The sequence below is a fragment of the Motacilla alba genome, chromosome 2 (genome assembly GCF_015832195.1).
Source record: "Motacilla alba alba isolate MOTALB_02 chromosome 2, Motacilla_alba_V1.0_pri, whole genome shotgun sequence".
NCBI lineage: Eukaryota > Metazoa > Chordata > Aves > Passeriformes > Motacillidae > Motacilla > Motacilla alba.
Genome location: NC_052017.1, coordinates 29,576,209 through 29,597,061, shown reverse-complemented (window position 1 = coordinate 29,597,061; position 20,853 = coordinate 29,576,209). Strand labels below are relative to the sequence as shown.

Here is a 20,853-nt window from a genome sequence, read left to right as displayed (position 1 = left end):
CTGGTATATTGTTTTATGTTTAAGGAAACAGACATTTAGAAATTGAATTGATGTAGGTTGAGGTTTTAGTTTGATATGGGCATGGCACTGCTAACAAGTCCCATTGGAGGTAATTTTTTGTGGTATGTCACTGTTAAACTGGCTTTATAAAAGATAGCAGATAGCTATATTAATTCTGAATGCGTTTCTTTGGAGAATTTTAGAATTCTGTGGTAAAATACATAAAGTGACTGGGATCCGAGTGTCTGTCAGTTGCATAAGCAAGGCTTTCAACAGTCTTGAAGAGCTTTATTATGTCAAATCTTAATACAGATGTATTAATTTTAACTAAAAACAAAACTTCTCTAAAAGACCCATTAGGCTTCTTTTGATCTCAGTAATTATTAAATATGGAAACAGAGCATTAACCAGCTGAGGATGCATATGTTCATTTTTTACTACAGAAAATATTCCTGAGAAAAATGTTGGCTGATTTGTTTTTGGGGTTTTTTTGCATAAAGCAGAAAAACTTTCAGTTTCTACTGCTGTGTAACATTTGTGTAGGGCAGAAAGACATTTGAAAGAAAGCAGAATGCTATGAAGGTAAAAGCCAGAAGACCTGTTACACAACATCTGTATGTCCCCAGTTGTTGGGGAGATTTTCTGGTTTTGTTTTGCTTTTTTTTCCCCCCAGTGCTCAGTAGAAGACCATTTTTAGCTGTACCTCCATTAGGACTGAGATATCAAACTAAAGTGGCAAATATGTTTGATAAAATAAGAGTGGTCACAAAACTATGTGTGAAAATGATGGGGAAATAAAATGTCCTATCCTGTACAAAAGAATGTAGTACAAACACCTGCATTGTTACAGTGCACTTAGCTTTTATTATAGTGAACTGAAAGTTTGAAAATTAAATAGATTAATCAGAACACATCTTGAATACGATGTATTTCTGATCTTATTCTTTTTTTCACATTTTTTCTTCCTACATTATCTCCCCACCCTGCAGTCCTTAGATGACCTTTCAAATGTCCCTACTGATGAGACAGTTCAGCTCCATGCATACATCTCAGATACTGGTAAGTGAATCTGTTACAATGTGTGCTAACTTTTTTGCCACCATTTATTTTGCGTTTTGTAATATTACAGGCCCTTGAAATCCTGATTGTCTCATTTTTTGGCCTCATAAAACATTTTAATTCATATTTTCCATTAAGTCTGTTTTTGGAAATTTTTCCAGTATTTGTTCTGTAGGTCACAGACTATGTATCTGTACTTAAAAAGTGATTTAATTTTTATTTCATATGGTGGTAGTATTATTATTACTACTACTTTTATCTCTGGAGAATCATTCGTTAAACTTACTATCGAGTAGGATTTATTTTAGCAATTATTTAAAGAAATTCTGAAAGACATCTGTCTTTCTAGTCACAGAATTATGATTCTTGACTGTTTCACTCTCTTAGTATAATATTTTTCCCTTATTCTTTGTGCTTCCTTACTGACTTAGCTTAGCTAAGGGAAGCAACTTCTGTCATTATTATGGTGGCATTTTTGGTTATCTTTTAAAAAACTTTGCCTAGAAAGAAATTATTTTCTTTATTACATGAAAGTAAATAACAAAAAAATCTCATGTATTACTTACAAATACTGTAGTTAAATGAAATTATATTGGGCAATTAAATTGTGAAGTGATCTTCAGATACTTTTTTGGTAGATTTTACTATGCAGTATGCACTTAAATCTATGCATTTATGTAGTGGACACATGCTGTCAGCAGGCATTCAGCTACTTTACTTTTTAATTAAACCTATTCTAACTCAGTGTGAGGCAGTGTGCTATCCAAGTGTCATGGTAGTCAGTCCTCAGGGAAAGGGGGAAGTGAGTTGAAAGTTAAGAACCAAATTCTGCTTTTTAATATAAATGGCATGTGGTACTTTTTACTGAATTAAACTTAGAAGTTTCATCATTTAACCTAAGGAAAAAAGGTATAGAACCACATAAATTGTAACATGATCTTGAGGACAGCATGTATTGATAACTACGAGTCTTACTTTGAATACATAATGCTCCAGTTGTAACAGGAGAACTGTGCAAGTTTGTATTGCAAGATGATATTAAACTGCATCTGCGAGCAGATCCTTTTTCTCTCCCAGTTACTGTCCTTTCCTCTGTGTGTGAGGGTTATATACAGACAGGATTATCTCTGTGTATTTCAGGATTCACACTGTCTTGGGTTGCAAAATAAATACCAATTAAGAGGATGTGACATAAGGGGCAGCAGGACAACTTCTTTCTTTTTCTGCCTGAAGTGGTTCTGAAGATGCCACTTGGCAGTGCCCCTCGTATGTGGTCTGGTGGCTGCAGGGCCAAGTGGTCAATGTGCATGTAGAGGACAGGGCTTGTGCAGCATCTGTAGTGCTGGGGATTCCTGGCTCTGCTCTCTGGGCAGTCTTTTGGCACCATCCTGACTGCTGGTCATTCCCCTAGGGACTGAGCACTCAACATTCTTCTTTTAGAGGTTGGATGGCAAAGACAAGATGCTCTGTGCCCACTCTTCACCTTTCTAGTGTGTGATTCTTGCATTGGCAGCAGCTGCCACTATCCTAAAGGTGCTCCCTGAGTACTTAGACAAAAGTATTACAGTTTAGAAAAATCAAGACTAAAAGTACTACAGAAGATGGAATTGATGGTTTCTCAGGAGGATTGTATTTTATGCAGTGTGGGGGTATGGAAAAATTCAGAGACCTTGATTAAAAATATTTTCATCTAGCCACTGGAAAACTGTGCATACTGGATATTGGCTTAATACTTAGAAATACTACATGTTGCCAATTTAAATGGTGTGCAGTGTAAACAATACTGGTTCTAGGTTATTCTCTAAATAAAATGGAAGGTTTTGAAACAAACTGTACTGGGAAAAATTCTGTGAGGGAGGAATGTCCCAGAAGACTTAAATATTTAATGGAGATCAAAAAGATGTTTGCTTCCATTTCAGATAACAATATGTGTTCTTTTTATTTATGAACTGACTTTTTCATACAATGTGTGCACGCATACAATTCTCTGTGCACATGCAGAGAATGCATTATATATATGTACACACATGTCTGTATATATAGTTGACTAAAACAGCATGAGAAGTGTTTTTTATCCTACAGTTAATAACAAACTGCTGAGTTAATAACAAACTACTGATGCCAATAACAAAACTGAATGCTTGCAGCTTGCAATCATTGTCTTGTATTTATAGACTTTTCTGATGGGCAGACTTTTGCAATGTGATTAGACTGCTTTGCAGACTGGAATTTCTTCTGGTTTCACAGTTGTCTTTCACCCCCATCTTGAGTTCTTTACGTTAAAATATTTTTTTAAAGTTCTATTTACTATTTAAAAGTTGCAAGTTTTTTTCTGTGTTTATGTTTTGCATGTCCTTGAAAGCTGTCTAGCTTTAAAGCTGCTTAATCTCTATTTAAGTTTACATAGTAAGTTTTGGAGGATACCATACAGTGTTTAAGTTAAAGGGATAGTTTAGTCTTCTGCTTGCATGTCCATTTTTGTCTTTCAAGTCTGTCATTCCAGACATTTCTTCACTTCACATTTGTGTCCTTTCGTCTTCCTTCTTTCTGTTTGTTCCCTTTTTATTTTTGTTCTTTAAACTGCTAGTCTATGCTGACTCTGACCCATATGCTGTGGCAGGAGTGTGTAATGACCACGGCAAGACATATGCCCTGTATGCCATTACCGTTCACCGGCGAAATGCAAACAGTGAGGAGATGTGGAAGACATACCGGCGCTACAGCGACTTCCATGACTTTCACATGAGGATCACTGAGCAGGTAACCAATCTCATGAAAATCTTTACAGGTGCACTTTTCTGTAGTTTAATAACTGATGACTATATGATTGCTCTTTGAAAATGAAATGGAACTTAGAAACTCTTCCCCCTCTTCTCATACAGCTTAATTTTACTTTAAATCTTTATATGGAAGTGCTCTTGGTCTCCGAGAGAGTTAGTTATATAATTGTCAGAGATTGAGAAATAAAAGCTGAGGTTGGGAAATAGGTATTTAGGTTTTAGGTGAATGTTAAGAATTGGTGGGGTCGCAAAAGGGAGAGCTGGTAGCACTTCACTATAGTACTAGCAATCTGCCTTTTACTGCTGTACTTGTATTCTCAGACTCTTAACCCTCCTAAAATGAAAGAAGGAAGAAATAGAGAGCTATAATTCACCAGCTGGTGCAAAGTAGAACCTACTGACATGAAAAAAGGATGACAACACAGTGCTTTTAAAAGGAGGCTGAAGTGCTTTTAAACCAAGCCTTTGGAGAAGTCAGATTTGACTGCATAACCTTTGAACTAGTCAGAAGTGTCAGTTTATATCCCTTTACTCTGTTATTAATTGAGAGTCATAGAGAACAAATTCTGTGCAGGTAAGTTAGCATTTTAAAGTTATAGCAGTAATAAAAATTGGAAAGGCTTTATTAAAAAAGCAAACATGTTGAAACCTTGGATTATATAAATGAAGTCCAACTTTCCTTTGAATTTCTGATGGTCTTAGTGTGCTGTCAATAAATTTGAAATAACAGTTTCTGTACTCCTTCATATTGATTTTCTTCAATTAATTTAGTGTTTTGAAGAATCCTGGATCTTAAAATGAATTAACATTCTGCTAGTATGGGACAATCATTTAAAACTAACGTAACTTTGAATGAGTAGACATAAATTGCAGAAGCAAAGATGTTCAAAATATGAAAGCTCAACATTTCTGGTTGCTAAGTCTGATAGAATTTACAGAGACTAGAAATGTTAACCTAGAGCACCAAGATTGCAAAAAGTAAACAGATTTCTGTGATTCAATGTGGCATCTCAGATGTTCCCAACAGTTTTGCTTAGTTTTGACAAGAAAATAGACATTCTTACTGTCTCGTGTGCTTGTCTAAGACATTTTATTGACGTGTTAAGGGTAAAAGTTAGAATCATTGATTTAAAATTAGTAAGAAGGTCAGGGAGTGTATTTCAGAGAAAATAGATAGCTGATCCAAAATGGAATTGAAGTTAGCAGTTCAAAGTATCTGAGGTTTTTTTCCTTAGAGCACAGAATAGATTCACACCAGTTCCTTTAGTCACTCATGTAATAAATGCCATTTGAAGTAGATACCTATATTTAAAATAGAGGCTGTTAGTTTGCTTATATTTCTTCTGGCTAGATGTAAGAGTCCAAATGAAAACTAGACCATCTTCTCTTCCGTTATTTTCCCATGTGACCTACTTGGAAGGGAATGGGATTTCTAAAGTTGTAAAGAGCTATTCTGTGGTGCTTCCTGCAGCCCATAAATTTTATATGAGCTTTGTGGCCTTCCAAAGTTTATTGATGCAAGAAGAAATCTTGCAGGGACTGAATGGAATCCATATCCTTAAATCTGTAATGTTGTGGTCTTTTCTAAAGAGGAAAAGGATGCAACCTGTTTCCAGATTGTTTCTTAAAGCCTTAGAATGCTGTATATTTCTCTCTTTATCACCTTAAGGATATTATTTACAGGAAGTCTGGATTTTGTATGGGGATAGTCCTGATTCTTCAAGTTTTATTCTTGTCTCTTTTTAATTTTTTGTGCATTTTACCAAATATATTTAGCCTTATTAAGTGTTAGGCCCTCTTATTTCCCTTCTCCTTCCCTGGGACTGCCATTCTTCCTGAAAAACTAGATCAGGGTACATGTCAACTGTGTACAGTGTCAAAGAGTACAGGGCCAATCACTGTCATTACCTGGAGAAAAGGCACAGATCATGACATCTAGAACAAGTTGTGATAACCTGTGTGTAAACTGGGTGCTGCCATCTCTCTAGGGAGAAAAGCTTAATTATTTCCTTGATAGGCTTGATCAGGATAGGAAAGGAGAGAGATTTTAGAAAGATTTACTAGTTCTCTTGGAAGTCTTTACTCTTTATGTAGTCTTATAATCATAGTAACTTCATTCCAAAAAATAATGATGATAAATTTTGAGCCTAAGCCTTTTGCACACTCTATTGGTTTGTATTTCAAAAGTGTACTTCAAAAGAGAGTTTCACAAGAAATTAAATTTTACCATTGATAGCCTCCTCGGAACTTTCATGCATTTTTTATTGACAGTGTACCTCTCTCTTTGGCTTCTTCAAGAATTCTCAGTTCCAGGCATGATGCAGAATTCTCTTTGTCAGGTGTTAGATGATATATAAGAATAGGTGAATACAATGTCCTTATATGAAGACCGGAAAATCGAAAAAAAAATCTTCTCTTTTTTTCTAGTTTGAAAACCTTGCAAATATACTAAAACTTCCTGGCAAAAAAACATTTAACAATATGGACAGAGAGTTTTTGGAAAAGAGGAAAAAAGATTTAAATGCTTATTTGCAGGTAAGCTGTTTTTGAGGTTTTTTTAGCTCTGTGCTTGGAATTATTTTTTCAGAGGTAGCTTGCCTTTGTGGTTTTGTCTTTTGTAAAAAAAAAAAAACAACAAACTGTGTTGTAGTTGGTACTCAAAACTAAATAATATACCATAAGAACTTGATACTGTCTCATAAGTTTGCATTTTCTTTGGTGTTGTGGTTTATTCTCAGCCAGTTATGTCACAACTTTTCTGAGCTGATGAGGTTCTAGATATGTTGGTTTTGAGCTTTATGCCATTTACCTTCTCCTGCTGACATGTTTGTGGTGACTTTCTCTTGTGCTGCTGTGTAAGGTTTTCTGTGGCACCCACTCCAGCAGTGTAGCAAATCACACAGTTCCACTGTTCAGATAAGGCCTGTATCAGCCCAAACAAAAAAATTTAGTCATCTTCCTTCATAGGGACTTTCTGGTCATTTAGCACTAAAATTTGTTGACGAAGTCAATGAACATGTTAATAGTAAATAATGAAGATGAGTAAAACACTGTGAAATGACTGTTTGATGATAAAGGTGTATATTTTTCTGTGAGATGCTATAATTACCATAGTGGTTAAAATTATGGTAATTACTAAGAAGCCCTTCGTTTCTATTTTGAGACTAGTGTAATGTTGGATAAAATTTAGGAATGAAAAAACACATTGCTATTTGTGATGTCTTTGATTTGGTCTTGTTAATTATGTATTAAAATAATTTTAAAAATTATTTTACTCAGCTCTTGTTAAATCCTGAAATGATGAAAGCTTCTCCAGCTTTAGCCCATTATGTGTATGACTTCCTGGAGAATAAAGCCTACAGCAAAGGGAAGGGAGATTTTGCACGGAAGGTAAGAATGTTTTGTACAGTCAAAGGAACTTTAGAGCATTCAATCATGCAATGATTGCATTAAACAGACACGTTGAACTGATATTAATGAGCTATACAACACTTTGAAAACATCTGGCAAATGAGTTGCTTTAAAACTTTCAGTGGCAAAGTATCTGAGGACATACAGGATCAAAAAATTACCATTTTTATAATAGGTAAATCTGTTTGCATGACAAGAAAATAAACTTTTGAAATTGGACACAGTAAATTGCACTGAAGCTTCTCTGCTAGTCTAAAAGTGTGTTTGTTGCAAGTTGCTTTCTGTCAGACATGTGTGATTTTTTTATGGTCTTATTCCTTCTGATTTATTTTTTCACCTCTTTACTCTGTATTTGCTGCTTTTACCATTCTTTCCACTCTTCAGCCCAAAACATAGTATGCATTTCCCTTCAAAAGCACCTGTTATGTATTTAGGTGTAACATCCAGTCATTGGTAAAATTCGGAGCTCTACATCCTTTCTGTTAAGCCTCCAGAACTGTCTTCAGACAAGTGGTTCTTTGTTCAGTTAACCAGTTTGTGTGAGCATCTGCTTTGCAAATGTAGCCATTTCTAAAGTTTAAGCAATTTAGAAATAAAAAGCATCTGCAACTCTATTGTCACCTCAAGTTACTATCCTGCTTATATTCCTTAAATAATTAACAGTGAAATAGTTAAATATTTATCAAGGTTTCTATAATGACTTAAGATGTGTTTTCCGGCTTAAAAGATTCTTTATAAGCATAACGTTTTAAAGGGCATCACTCTGATATTTGTGCTTTTGTTTGGACTGAATTCAGAGTATATACTGAAAGAAAAATTGTTACAGTTTCTGTGAATCTACTTTATGTTTTTAATTATACTTGCCATGATACATACTATTCCAGTGCTGTTTAGAAGAGGCATGTTGCAAAGATGAAGAGTTGAAAGCAGAGTTGAAACATGTGGAAGTAGAAAGCTTGGAAGGGAGAAATGGTATTGAATGGAGAAGAAAAGGAAAATAAATTTAAGCTAAGAAAAGCCAAGGGGTGGGAAATGAAAATGACTCAGGAAAACATCTGTTGAAAGATGTAAATAGCTGCAGTAGGGCTGTAACAAATGAGAAATATAAATGGAAGTAAAATTAAAGCTGTAGTCTGCAGTCTGTGACAAAGTTAAGTAATTTGAGTTGTAAGAACAACTATTATGTTATTGTTCTCTATGCCATGCTTCTCATAGTGTATTAATATGCTGGTGTCCTCATAGATTATACAATTCTGGTTAAACATCTTCCCCTTCAGATGGACACGTTTGTAAATCCACTGCGTAACTCTATGAGAAACGTATCAAATGCAGTCAAGTCTATCCCTGACAGCCTGGCAGAGGGAATGACTAAAATGTCAGACAACATGGGTAAAATGTCAGAGAGATTGGGACAAGACATAAAACAATCATTTTTCAAGGTAAGAAAATACTGGTGGTTAATACATGCTAGTAAATTAACAAAAGAGTCACTATTGGCTTGCTGAAACTAATGTTATATAGAAGTCAAGTCATTAAACAGAAGACCAATTTGTTTTGTACCTGCACCTTTTAATAAGGTTCAGCAGTGATTTTACTGCAAAAATGGAGGTCTTTGCAATTAAGTAACATGTTTTAAGATGGCATCTACAGACTGTTACAGTTCTCCACTTAATTCAGTGAAGTAACTTGAGAAGTACATGAGATTCGTGGCTTATGTTTTAACCAACCATTCTCAATCAGCTGATTTCCTGCATCTGCTGTTTTTGTTAGGGAAAAAAAACATATATTTTAAAACTTAGAATAAGGAGATAGCCTCTTTTCTGCTTATTCCTTGCTAAATTCTGGTTTAAATTAAATTTATTTTTCTGTCTTTCCTGCCATCTTCCCTCATCTCTTACATTCATAAAATATGGTACTTTAGAGGTGAGGAATGGTAGCATGATACGCAATTTGGAAGTCCTATAAAAACAGTTACATTCAGAACATGTTCATCTTCCCTTTGTTTCTCTGGTCTTCCTCTTTCTATGTGTAGCTGTAAGGTCTGTGGTCAGGGCTTGTTCCATTTTTTGCCATAGATGGCAGATGTAGAACAGCAACTGAGATGGGTGAATTAATCCTTAAATCATGAAAGGGAATAATAAATCGGGGCCTGGGGGGATATGTGAGGGTTTTTAATTACTTGCAGGGTAAAATGACTGTCTCTGCACTTGATCATTGCTAGTAACTTCCCTGGTGTGTGACTAGCAATATATTTGCATTCGCACTCGCTGGGAAGCCCGTGACTAGGCAGGAGTTAAGATCAGGAAGAAATATCAAAAGAAATATCAGTCTCATAAGAGTTTTTAGGTATTTTCAGTTGAAGCACTAGGCACTTGATAAATTAGATGTGAATTGTCTTAAAGATGTTGATAATTTTGGTAGCTGTATGGAAATGTATGCAGACTTGATTTTTTGTTTTGCGAGGTGAAAGAGCTGCTGTGTATTTATCCACAGTGGTGTATATATTAGTTTGCAGTTACTTTTAACCAAATGTTGTTGTTTTGTAATTTCATAACCAAACTGCTTATGAATTTTTTTCTCATTTATTTGTACTCTGAATTTTTTTTTCTGTCATTACCATAGCCTTTTTTTTATTGTAGGTGCCACCTCTGATGCAGAAAACCTATTCAGATCCTGACCACTGCCGAGTTGCAGCACCAATTGATGACAACGTGAGTCTGACATTTGTCCTTTCAAAGTTGACACCTCTAAAACCAAACAAATGAGTTACTTATTCTGCATTGAGTTACACTTTTATTCTTTTCTGACACTATACCAGCACTTCAAAACAGTTCTAAGGTTTTTAAAAAGAAATTTGCATACTTCCTTTTAAAATTAACATTTTTGCTAGCACTGGAATGGTTTGCACAACATTGGAATAACTGTGAAGAGTGCATGTGCTGCTGTTTCTGTGTATTATCCTGGGGCTTTCATTTATTTTTTTTCTCTTCTCCCTCCTACATGTTTTTTGTAGGCCAATCTGTGTAACATTAACTACAGAAAAAGTGAGATTATGATCCTTTTCTTAATCTTCAAGCATAAAAGCACAGGATAGTCATGCAGATTACAATGATGTCTAAATAAAAAGCAGTTCGTGGCAGTGAAATGTCACTGTTTTTAGCATCCATAACAAAATGGTGCCCAAGAAAATCTCCTTCCTGAGTCTTTGTGTAAGGCAGCTGGAAGCACAGCAACCAGGAAGAGGTCAGGGATGAGGTCTCTCTTTAGGACATACTTACATGTATTAATTTTATTCAACTTCTGTAATAACTGTTTACTTTTGAAATAGCTGCTTCTTGTCATATTTTAAAAATTCAGTTTATCTGGCATTATATTTAATTTTCAGTCCTTCTTTGCTACTAATTATGTTATAGAAGATTCAGGGAATATTTCATATTACAGTAAAATACAGAATAAAGTGTTTGTCATTGTTGTGCTTATACTGAAGTATCTGACAGATAAAGTAGCTTCTAAAACTGTAGCTTTCTTGAACTGAAATAAAAGTTTACTTTTTATTCTTTTACTTGGAGATCAGGTGGATGACAATATTCCGCTGAGAGTAATGCTCCTACTTATGGATGAAGTCTTTGATTTAAAGGAGAGAAATCAGTGGTTAAGAAGAAATATAAAAAATCTGCTTCAGCAACTTATTAGAGCAACATATGGTGACACAATTAATAGGTACTGCTTTTCTTATATTGAGCAATCATGTGAGTGACACTGTATAGTATCTGTCTATGCATCCTTTTTGGTATTACTAAATTTTTGTGCTTTAAATCTGCATGCATTCCTTCTCAGAGAAAGTCAATAAACTGAGTGCAAATGTGGTGTAAAATGGAGATAAGCACAAAACCTTGTTGAAAGAAAAATTCCAGTAACTCTTACATGACAGAGAACTTAAAAAAGAGCTTTCACATGTAAGAGTTCACGTTTCTGTGAATGCAACTTAATATTTATGCTTTTTGCCCTGTTTTACCACTATACCTTTTCTTATTAATATTATTTATTACTTTCTGCACTATTTCTGTTTACATCTCTTTCATGCCACAAATGATACACTGGCACTTTCAAATTATGTGAAGTATGCTGAATTGCTGTGTTAAGTTTTCTGCTCTCACACTTGAAAGATGGAAGTGGGAAAGAAAAAGGACTCCATTGGGGTCTGTTTTGGCTGCTCCATTTTCTTTGTTCTTCATATGTGCACTTATTCATGGAAATGCAAAGCCAGTTAATAGTGCTAATTAAGTAATATTTCTTGCCCTCAGCTTAGAAATATACAGTTTCCAGGCTTGCCTTCTAATAGTTTGTTTCTGAAATGTGAGCAAATATAAACAACAACAACAAATCCTAGATACATGTTTAGAACTGCATTGTTACTTTCGATTTAGTACCGTGAATCAAAAACTTAATTTCTAGATGGTGAGAAATAGCTTTCTATTACTTTTTTTCAGGACATTTCTCACTGTGTCGTTTCTTTTTACCCTTCACAATTATATTTGTCACGTTTTCATCATCACTGTTAAACATACAGACTTGTGGTAGCAGTAATAAGGTAACTATATGGTAAAATAGCACAGGGTTTTTCTCAAATAATTCCTTGTGGTCATTTGAAAACTATCTTGAGAACTGTACTTCCAAGAACATGCTGCCCTGTTGAACAATTCTGAATACTTTTTGCTGTTTCCAGATTGTAGTATAAGCAGCAGTTTCTACACAGGCTGCTGCTTCCTTATTTCAGAGATGACTGTAGTGTAGTCATAGTTTGCTTCTGCATTTAGAGCCATTTCAGATACTCATGGCTTCCTCTGGTCACCACTCCTACCTTGTCCTGGCAAGTTCTTGGGATTTAATAGCATTGTGCAGAAAAATCATCTTTTTCTGTTTCTTAGAAAACTAAATTCAAATTGTGGTTAGGGAAACAGTCCTGGGATTGTGGTGATACACAGATGCATGTATCATTTGTGTAAGCTTCCTAGATTTGGATATAGAGCTGTGTGTATAGATTGGTGAATGAAGGCCTGATGAATTATCAGTCTTTATCTCCTGTTAAGGATTGTGAAGTAACTGTACACATTGCAGCAAGTATTTTGAGATTCTGAGTAGGTGCTTTGCTTACAGAAGCAGAACTTTAAGAGTACTCCATGAAGAACGTGAAGAGGAGTGCTCTACAAGCAAACCAGTTATCTAATGCTGATAGGAGATGTAACAGCAGCTTTGCAGCCAACTTCATTATCGTATATTTACCCAAAAAGAAAAAAGTTTTAGCTTTAGGGAGGGATCAGTGAGCTTAGATTTCTATCTTGAGAATCAGTGTTTGCCTTCCTATTGTGCAGTATTATAGAACCTACTTACAGAGTTGGAGAAAGTTAAAATTATACTTTGTTTTCCATAGAATGCTCATTAAAATGTTTCACTTATGAGTTGTCTGCTTTAAAAATTAAACAAGAGACTTGTTGCTTTGATTTTAGAAAAATAGTTGATCACGTTGATTGGATGACTTCTCCCGAGCAAGTAGCAGATGCAGTGAAACGCTTCAGGTATGTCTTTTATCACACCTGTTAAATACAAAGCACTCACCAATTGATGTCTAATATCTATATGTCTTCCTTCTCCTCTTACATGAGGAAATTATTAATCTCCAGAATACAGTTGTTTGGATCATACACTGCTTTTTACACATGTTAAGTGAGAGAAAGCATTTGCCACATGGAAAAGATATTTCTTGAAAACTATTTTTAAATTTTCTCCTCTACCTTAAAAACGTATTTGTCGACCAGTCTAGAAGAGCTAGGGTACAGGTATACTTAGAAGTTTCATTATTGATCACTGCAGTGATGCAATGTCTTGTTTGCCTTGATGAAGGCATTTACATGCCTTGCTTTTGAAGGCGTACAATTAGTGCTAAAAGAGCCCTGGCTCTGAGATAATGTTTTGCTTTGGATAGATACAATGGAACTGAAGTCTGAGTTTGAAACTATCACTTTCCTAAAAGTTTTAATGGCTTCAGCATTGGTGTTGAGAAAGTGTTGCACACTTTTTTTTCTTTCTCTATAGTTTGAGGGGTTTTTTTGTTGTGGTGAAAGTCAAAGTAGGGTAATGTATTCTCCAAAGGGTCATATTTTACAAGTGTACTGTTATTCTTTGATTAAACTGTAATGCATTTTTTTAATTTAGAAAAAAATCGTCTTTCACTGAGGCAAAATAGCTTATTAGAGGCATGTCTTTTGCATTGGACTTTCTACTACACTGAAGCTACTTCTCAGCTTTAGCTTGTTGAAAAGCTAACTGCTAGTGTCAAAATTTAGATGAAGCGATTAATAGACCTAGAGTCTCAGTAGCAATAAAACCCGGTAAAAGCAAGGCTTAGGTCTATTTTATGTAAGAACTATGTGGTTTTTGAGTGGTTTTGATTTGCATTGTCTTAATAAAATTTCATTTCTTCTGATTCCTATACTTAAAAAGTCTATGGTAGCTACTGATAGGTTGAGTGTATTGTACTACTTGCTTTTGATTTCTTCATCTTCTTCATCATTCTTCTTGGTTTTTTCTCTTCTGATATTTGAAGTGTGTGTTTGGTTGTGTGCAAATTACTTTCTTGTATTTGTTTTATGAGATAGCCTTGAGAGATTTAAAAGAGCTTTTTCACTTGATAAAATGTTAACGTATTTTGACAGATTTGCTTTTGTTACAGAGATGCTTTTTGGCCCAATGGCATTTTAGCAGAAACTGTTCCACGAAGGGACAAAGCTATTAGAATGAGAACAAGAGTGGCAGGAAAAACCAAATTGCTGGAGGTAATGCCAGGTAAGTGAGTCTGGGATTAAAGCCTAATAATCCGTACCATATATTGTTACTGAAATTAATGTCAGTATTCTTGTTGATTGTTTTAAGTACTGAAAAGAAACCTTGATATATTAACTGTATTTAAATAAAAAGGTTTCTAATTATTAAAGCATTGGATGTTTTTGCATGCACTGTCAGTAATTCTCTTAGAGCCACTCTAGTGTTAAATTTCTAGAGGATTAAGTTGTGCCTGAAATGGGTATATTCCAAACCAGTACAATTTCTTGCAAACATGGTTTCCACATATATAGGGTAAGAGTGAAGTAACTTTCAGTAATACTCTCTTCTGTAAGAGAACTTTTAGTTTAGTCATGTTGTGTAGAAGCACTGTTACCTTGAATTTCAGGCTACATTGTTTGAAAGACTTAATATTCAGTTTAGGTTTGTTGTTAACATGGAAGTAGAATTTAGCTTAAACTTCTGTATGACTTCTGTTTTTGCAGATGAACTGAAGCACATCATAGGCGCTGAGACTACGCGGAAGGGCATTCTTCGGGTCTTCGAAATGTTCCAGCATAGTCAGCTGAATAAGAGAATGGTGTATGTGTTTCTGGAGAGATTCCTAGAAACCTTATTTCCACAAAATAAGTTCCCTGAGCTGTTCCACAAACTGCATTCAAGGTCAAAGCAAATGCAGAGATATAAGCAGAGACTACACTCTACTCAAGCGCCTTCCTTACAGAAAAGGTGACACTTCAAATCCATTAAGCTGGTGTTTGTTTGTCCAGGATTAATTACTTGGACAGATTCTCTGGGGCTTCAAACTCACATGCCGTCATTTCTGCACCAGTCTTCTAGTGTCACATATTAGATTATTAATGCATCTGTAAGACCTGTGGATCTTCTCATCTTCACTTATAGTTCAACCACGACCAGAATGGTTTGTGTGTCTTAAATGATTTGGTGCGTCTTCATGCAACATTGGGAAGAAAACTGGCCCAGTATATCAGAATGCTGATCCCTTCCGTTCCTGAGTCGATGATTTGCCAGCAATGCAAAGTGCCAGACTGTTCAAGTAAAGCACAACTATGGTGATACAATTGAAGGAAAGGGTGTTTTGGCACTGGGAGATAGTGCAATGTGTGAGAGTCAGGAGGAATTGTTCGTCATTACAAGTGCTGAGGCTCTGTAGGGCTATCTTAACATTCCTGTAAAGGCTGAATTAACCAGGAAAGCAGTCTGTGGAATAGCAGGTTGGTAGGAGCAGGGAGAAATAGCTATAGCCCCATCATAAAAGTACATTTACTGAATAAAAGTGGAAGTAAGGTGGCTTTTATGCCGCATTTGCATCAGCTTTCATATTTTGAAAATTAAACTAACCTTATATATAATGGGAGTTTTAGTAAAAGCAGAGGTGCAGTAGAAACAAACCTTTATTCTGATTATTCTGTAGCATTTAAAGGCCATATGCTGCTCTTACAGCACCTGGCATACATTTTGCATGTAACTTCAGTGGAGAAGGAGCATCATATTTATGTTCAATTGGTCTAGTGGAACATAAGTCAAGTTGGTAGTTGTAGAAGGAAAGGAATATATGTTTCAAAGAGGATAGATATTGTGTTAGAGGATGAGGAAGTTGCACTAAGACACAGTTTACACACAACTCCCCACTAAAATCTGGAGCATTTTTGGGATGTGAAAGAACTCAGTCCTACTTAATTGAAAGATTCCTTACCTTTTAGTGTGTAAGCCTCATATGGAAAAATGTTAGAATTACTTGGTTCCTCACAGGTAAAAGATTTCATTAGTCATATGCAAACACTTGGAAATTTCTGAATGCATCTCAGTGTATATATGAAAATAAAAAGGAAATAAAACAACAATATTTTTTTAAATAATTTTTTTATTTTTTTGCATAGTGTAAAATTTTAATAAAAATTTGACATCAAGGCCCCACATCCATCTGTTTAGTTTCATGGAGGAAGTTCTGTCCGATTAAAAATACAGTAACATTTGAATAATCCTGTTTGGCCACAGCATATCTCAGTTTGTGTTTTCTTTATCATAGTCCCTGACTGTTTGAGCACTATCTTGAGTGAATAGAAGGTAATCTTTTAGAGTCCCTTTTTTTCTGAACACTAAACACAGGGTAAAATACAGTTATGGATCAAGGATCCCAAGGATCCTAGTTGTAATTTGTGTCTTAATGGGAGAAAATGGTCCTTTTATGCAAGAGAGAAACATAGACCTTCGTTGAAAGCATTCTGAGAGAAGATAGAAGGCTCTCAAAGGACCTCGTTAAATTGACTGACACGTCTATATAGATAATTTTTCTCATGGACTCTATTAATGAAATGTAGCCTTTTATCATACTACTTAATGATGATCATATTGTACTGTTAACATTCTCATACAGTATGCATGGGCTCAAGTGCACTTGTTTTTTTCTTTATTGCAGAACTAAATGCTGTAAATTAAATCCCTTTCTTTTGTAATCCCTAGGAAGACAACTTGGTAAATATAGAAGAACCCCTCTCCCTTCCTCTCCGCAGGTTCTGTGGAAGTGTGATGGTTAAATGCTTTTGAATTTAACAAAATTCCTGAGTTCTGTGTGAAGTAATCAACATAGCCAGCTCCTGTTGTTTACATGCCTGTATCTTCCTCTGTCAGGGTGCTCATGCATAACTGATATCTGACTGATGAAAGATCATTCAGCAGTTGTTCTTGGTGATACAGTAAATATCTCATTAATCTTACCAAATCTAATTTATGTTTTTTAAGTCACTGAATTTGTTAAGCAGTATGAAAGTGGGAAGTTCAAATACTGTTTTGTCAAATCTGTGGAACATTTTAGCTATCTGTAGGTACCATGAAAAATTTCAACAGCATAGTGATAATATACAAATTTGGCTTTTTTAAAATTATTTTTTAGTTATCTGGTACATTTCTGTACAAAAATAAAATAATATCTCTAGGAATGTGAACTAAACGTAATACACAATACTTATTATTCATTTTACTTAATGAATTTATTACATATACCTATACACACATTTATATCCGCATGTGTGCATACGTATATACGTATTGATATTTTGTCTTCTGTATTTAATTACAGAATGTGGCTTCCTATTTGAGTGGTGCCTGTTGGCTGGCAAGAACTATCAGAAATGAGCACTTTTTGTTAAAGCGAGTTTGTATGTATCTTTATTTAAAAGGTTTTCCTGTCGACAATTTGAAGTACCCACATTGTCAACCCATGCAGCCTGTTATCCTAGGAAGTCTCCAAAACTGAATGTTAATATACAGCACTTAAGTGTCTGGGTGTATCTTCTGGCCTTTAGGTGCTGTGACTGGCCGCTGAAAATTGTGCCACTGTCAACAAATGCACTTGTTTTAGCCTTAATTATTTTTAAGAGAAAATAAGCAACTGAATTTTTCATTTGGTTCATCCTCAAGCTTGTGCTGCTGGTGTTTGCTAGAACTAAAAAGTTAATTTTAAGTGCTACCAGAATGTGTACCAAAATGAAACTATATAAATTCCACAATCTAAATTTTAATTTTGTGCAATATTTTCATTTAATGCATGTGTATTTGAATAGCTGTAAAATAAATGAATTTTTAATGTTCTGAAGTCTAGGTTAAAAATGTCTTCTCAGGTGAACAATTCTGCATTCTGTTGTTACTTTAGTTTATTTAAGGACTTGTTTTAAAAGTCTTACTTGTTACTCCTTTGTTAATTCCTTTGTTCTCAATGATCCTTGCTCTCCTGAGCAAAGCTCATGTATTACAAGGGAAGAATCTGAAGAACACATCTCATAAACTCATAGAGCTGTTATAAATTACTTGTGCATATCATTGTACAGTAAGTGTCAGCTGTGTGCCTAATTGTTCTATTGATGCTTTTCCCCTCCCCCTCCCCTCATTTCTGTAACAAAGAATGAACATGAAATGGGCTGCCATGGTCACTTCTACTGAATGGCAGAGGACTCTGAATTTTTTTTTGGAGTTTGCATTTATGTTCTGTCCAATAGAAAGCTAAAAAATTACACTAATAAAGTATTAACAGGATTAGTATCAGCCTCCATTTGTTTTTCAAATAACTTTCTCACTAGCAGGTACAAAAGGTCGCTAAAGGTCGCTAAAGATAAAACTATTACTGTTTAAATAAAACAAGCATTCTTTGAAGTTTTTTTAATGTTTTATAGACTGGGTTTACTTCAAACAAAATAATCTCTACGTTCATTTTTGACCAGTGTTTGCAGAGAGTCCTGTGTTTACAAAGATGCAGAAACAATGGGATTGTATGATGTAAGAGGGGTTTATATTGCAGGTTTTTTAAATCTTTGGCTCTTTCCCCCCGGGTTTATTTTTGCAACAGCTGGGTCTACCATGGGATCACAATTGTTTCCCTTGATCTTTTTATTCCAGCTGCTTCACATTCATCAAAAAGATGTCCTGAGCTAGAGAGATGTTAGTTCTTTGACCCTTGAGCAAAGTGTTTACCACTTTTGCTGCAGGATGTAGACACATATCAGGAATTTTAGTAGCTGATTAGAAGTCCTTATTTGTTGAGCCTGTTATCCTAGGGTAATTTCATGGCAAAAATACACTCCATAATAAGATTATGTTTTAAAAACATCTTAAAATTATCTGCCCTTTGGTAACTGAGGGTTATATGTGTCTATGGCTTATTTAAATCTTCAGTCTAACAGATTATTTAATTTTGGTTTTGATGTCTAATGCAGTGTGATTCCCAAAGTTTTTTTGGAGTTCGGTAATCAGCATCAGCCTTCCTTGACATGACTACAAATTCCATAATTTATCCCTTGGAAGAAGGGAAATTATGTCATGAAAACAAGTAGTTCACTTTTATTATGTATTTCAAACGAAACTAAGCTTTAGTAAACACTTGAAACATGTACACCACTACAGTGTGTGTCCCTCCCCAAAATATGTTTGACTACTTTAGTATTCAGATGTTTCAAATAACTGTTTCCCAGTTATTTGAGATATTTGCCATGTCTCTGAATTACTATGGCATGTTGGGCTTGGGAAAATCTGCATGAGTCAGTTTAAATAATTTGATACCTGGTTCAGCAAGGGCTAACTGGAATTCTCATTTGGCACATTAGAATTGGACTAGTCTGCAAATTAATTCTGAGGTTAGGTTTAAGTAGGGAACAAGATTACACTGAATTTTTTGGTAATCAAGACATACTAAATGGAAATAAGGAATGTAGATATCAAAAACTGTATTTTTGTTTCTAACCATAACACTTTTAAACACAGGCCCAAAGTAGTCTTTAGAGGTTTTCGTGCTGAATTTTCTCGGCTTGAGCTCTGAAAGCATGTTAATTCTGAATTAAATTGAGAGATGATGATGAAATTTTTTCTGTGAAAACTTTTGGGTGTTTTAGGTAAGAGATTATCAAAATTATTTCAATTGGGAACATTCTTCTTCATTTGGAGCATGTGGAGTATGATTCTGCAAGTTCCCTTGTAATTTCCTGCACAGAATAGCCAGAACTTTCACTTCTTTCGTTCTTTTTCTTAAAATAGCCAACCTGTATTGGGTTAAGTACAAAACTTTTCAGATGTCACCTCCCCTACAGGTTTGTTATTTTTTCAGTATGACAGTGAAGTTGGAATTTTATTATCAAGGCAATGTTTTTGTTATCAAGAACTTCATACAAAGCATTCCCTTACAGTCATTAAAAAATTGGTTTCACATCTTACTCAATTTTATGTTATCTATGTTGATTTAAAACACTGGCTTCCCATTAATCCCAAATATAATTTCTGCAAACAAACAAGACCTGCTTATGTCTAATGTAAAAACACAGGTATCTGGGGGAAAAAAGGGATAGGACCTCCATGAAATGTTCTTCTGTCTTGTATTAGTGCAAAAGTGAAACTGGTATATCATGCTTTTGGAAATTCACCAGTTTTGCTGACTTTGTACAGTGCCATGTAAAAAAAAACATGGACTCATGGTTCTCCTGTGGATCTCAAGGAAAAGTATTTTAGTTTTCTTCTTTACTGCATGTGGGTTCTAAGTGTTGCTGAGGCTAGTGGTGACTAGTTGTGGTAAGTGTCTCTGAATGAGTTGGAGCCTCGCTGTTCTGCTCATGAGAAGTGCAGCCTGTAGAAATCTGTAGAACTGACAGGGGTTCTGTAGAACCAACACGTGGGGCTGTCAGCACTGAAAGAATTTGCTGAAGCACCTGAGTGATACCGAGTGATTCCACACAGAAACATTTGTGCTGTTCTACTTGCTATAAAATCCATATTTTTTTACTTTCTGCCAATGGTATTGCTGTTGCCAAGAATATTGTGGTCTCTAGAGGGTGTGTCATCCTGAGCCTAAGGGGTGTACTAATACTGGATAGAGAGCTGGTTGTGTAGGTGGACTCTTGGCTTGACAGTCAATACTTTTCTCCTAGTATTGTGGACTACAACTGAAAAAAATCCATAAGAAGCAATAATAAGAATAGGATTAATTTTAAATAATAATTAAGATGAATTTTTAAGAATAATAACTTTAAAATAGTTTTAACTGGAAACTTTTTTACTGATGATTTATTTATTTGATGCCAAGTCAAGTGATCACTTACTTAAGAGAGAGATGTAGCTCTCATAGTGGGTGTACTAACCCATTTCTTAGAAAACAAACAGTAAAATTTTGTGCTCATTTAGCAGCAGCATGTGAAGTACAATATTCTCCATTAATTAACTTCAGAGAGGATTGAATAATCTGAAAAGAGCACTGCAGAAGAAA

General features: G+C 35.1%; 1 protein-coding gene across 2 annotated transcripts in view; it reads left to right on the top strand.

Annotated features, from left to right (window-relative positions):
* SNX13 (sorting nexin 13) overlaps positions 1-18,146 on the top strand; it is a 65,075-nt gene extending 46,929 nt beyond the window's left edge. Inside the window, exons 17-26 of one of the 2 annotated variants that reach the window (XM_038125097.1) lie at positions 990-1,059; positions 3,680-3,819; positions 6,267-6,374; positions 7,119-7,229; positions 8,528-8,689; positions 9,890-9,961; positions 10,825-10,970; positions 12,758-12,826; positions 13,981-14,093; positions 14,576-18,146. In XM_038125097.1, coding sequence (XP_037981025.1) covers positions 990-1,059; positions 3,680-3,819; positions 6,267-6,374; positions 7,119-7,229; positions 8,528-8,689; positions 9,890-9,961; positions 10,825-10,970; positions 12,758-12,826; positions 13,981-14,093; positions 14,576-14,823 — 1,239 coding nt within the window. In that variant the 3' untranslated portion in view covers positions 14,824-18,146. Of the gene's footprint in view, positions 1-989; positions 1,060-3,646; positions 3,820-6,266; positions 6,375-7,118; positions 7,230-8,527; positions 8,690-9,889; positions 9,962-10,824; positions 10,971-12,757; positions 12,827-13,980; positions 14,094-14,575 lie in introns of both variants that reach the window. The other variant, XM_038125087.1, reaches the window with a different exon arrangement.
* Positions 18,147-20,853: the final 2,707 nt, after the last annotated feature.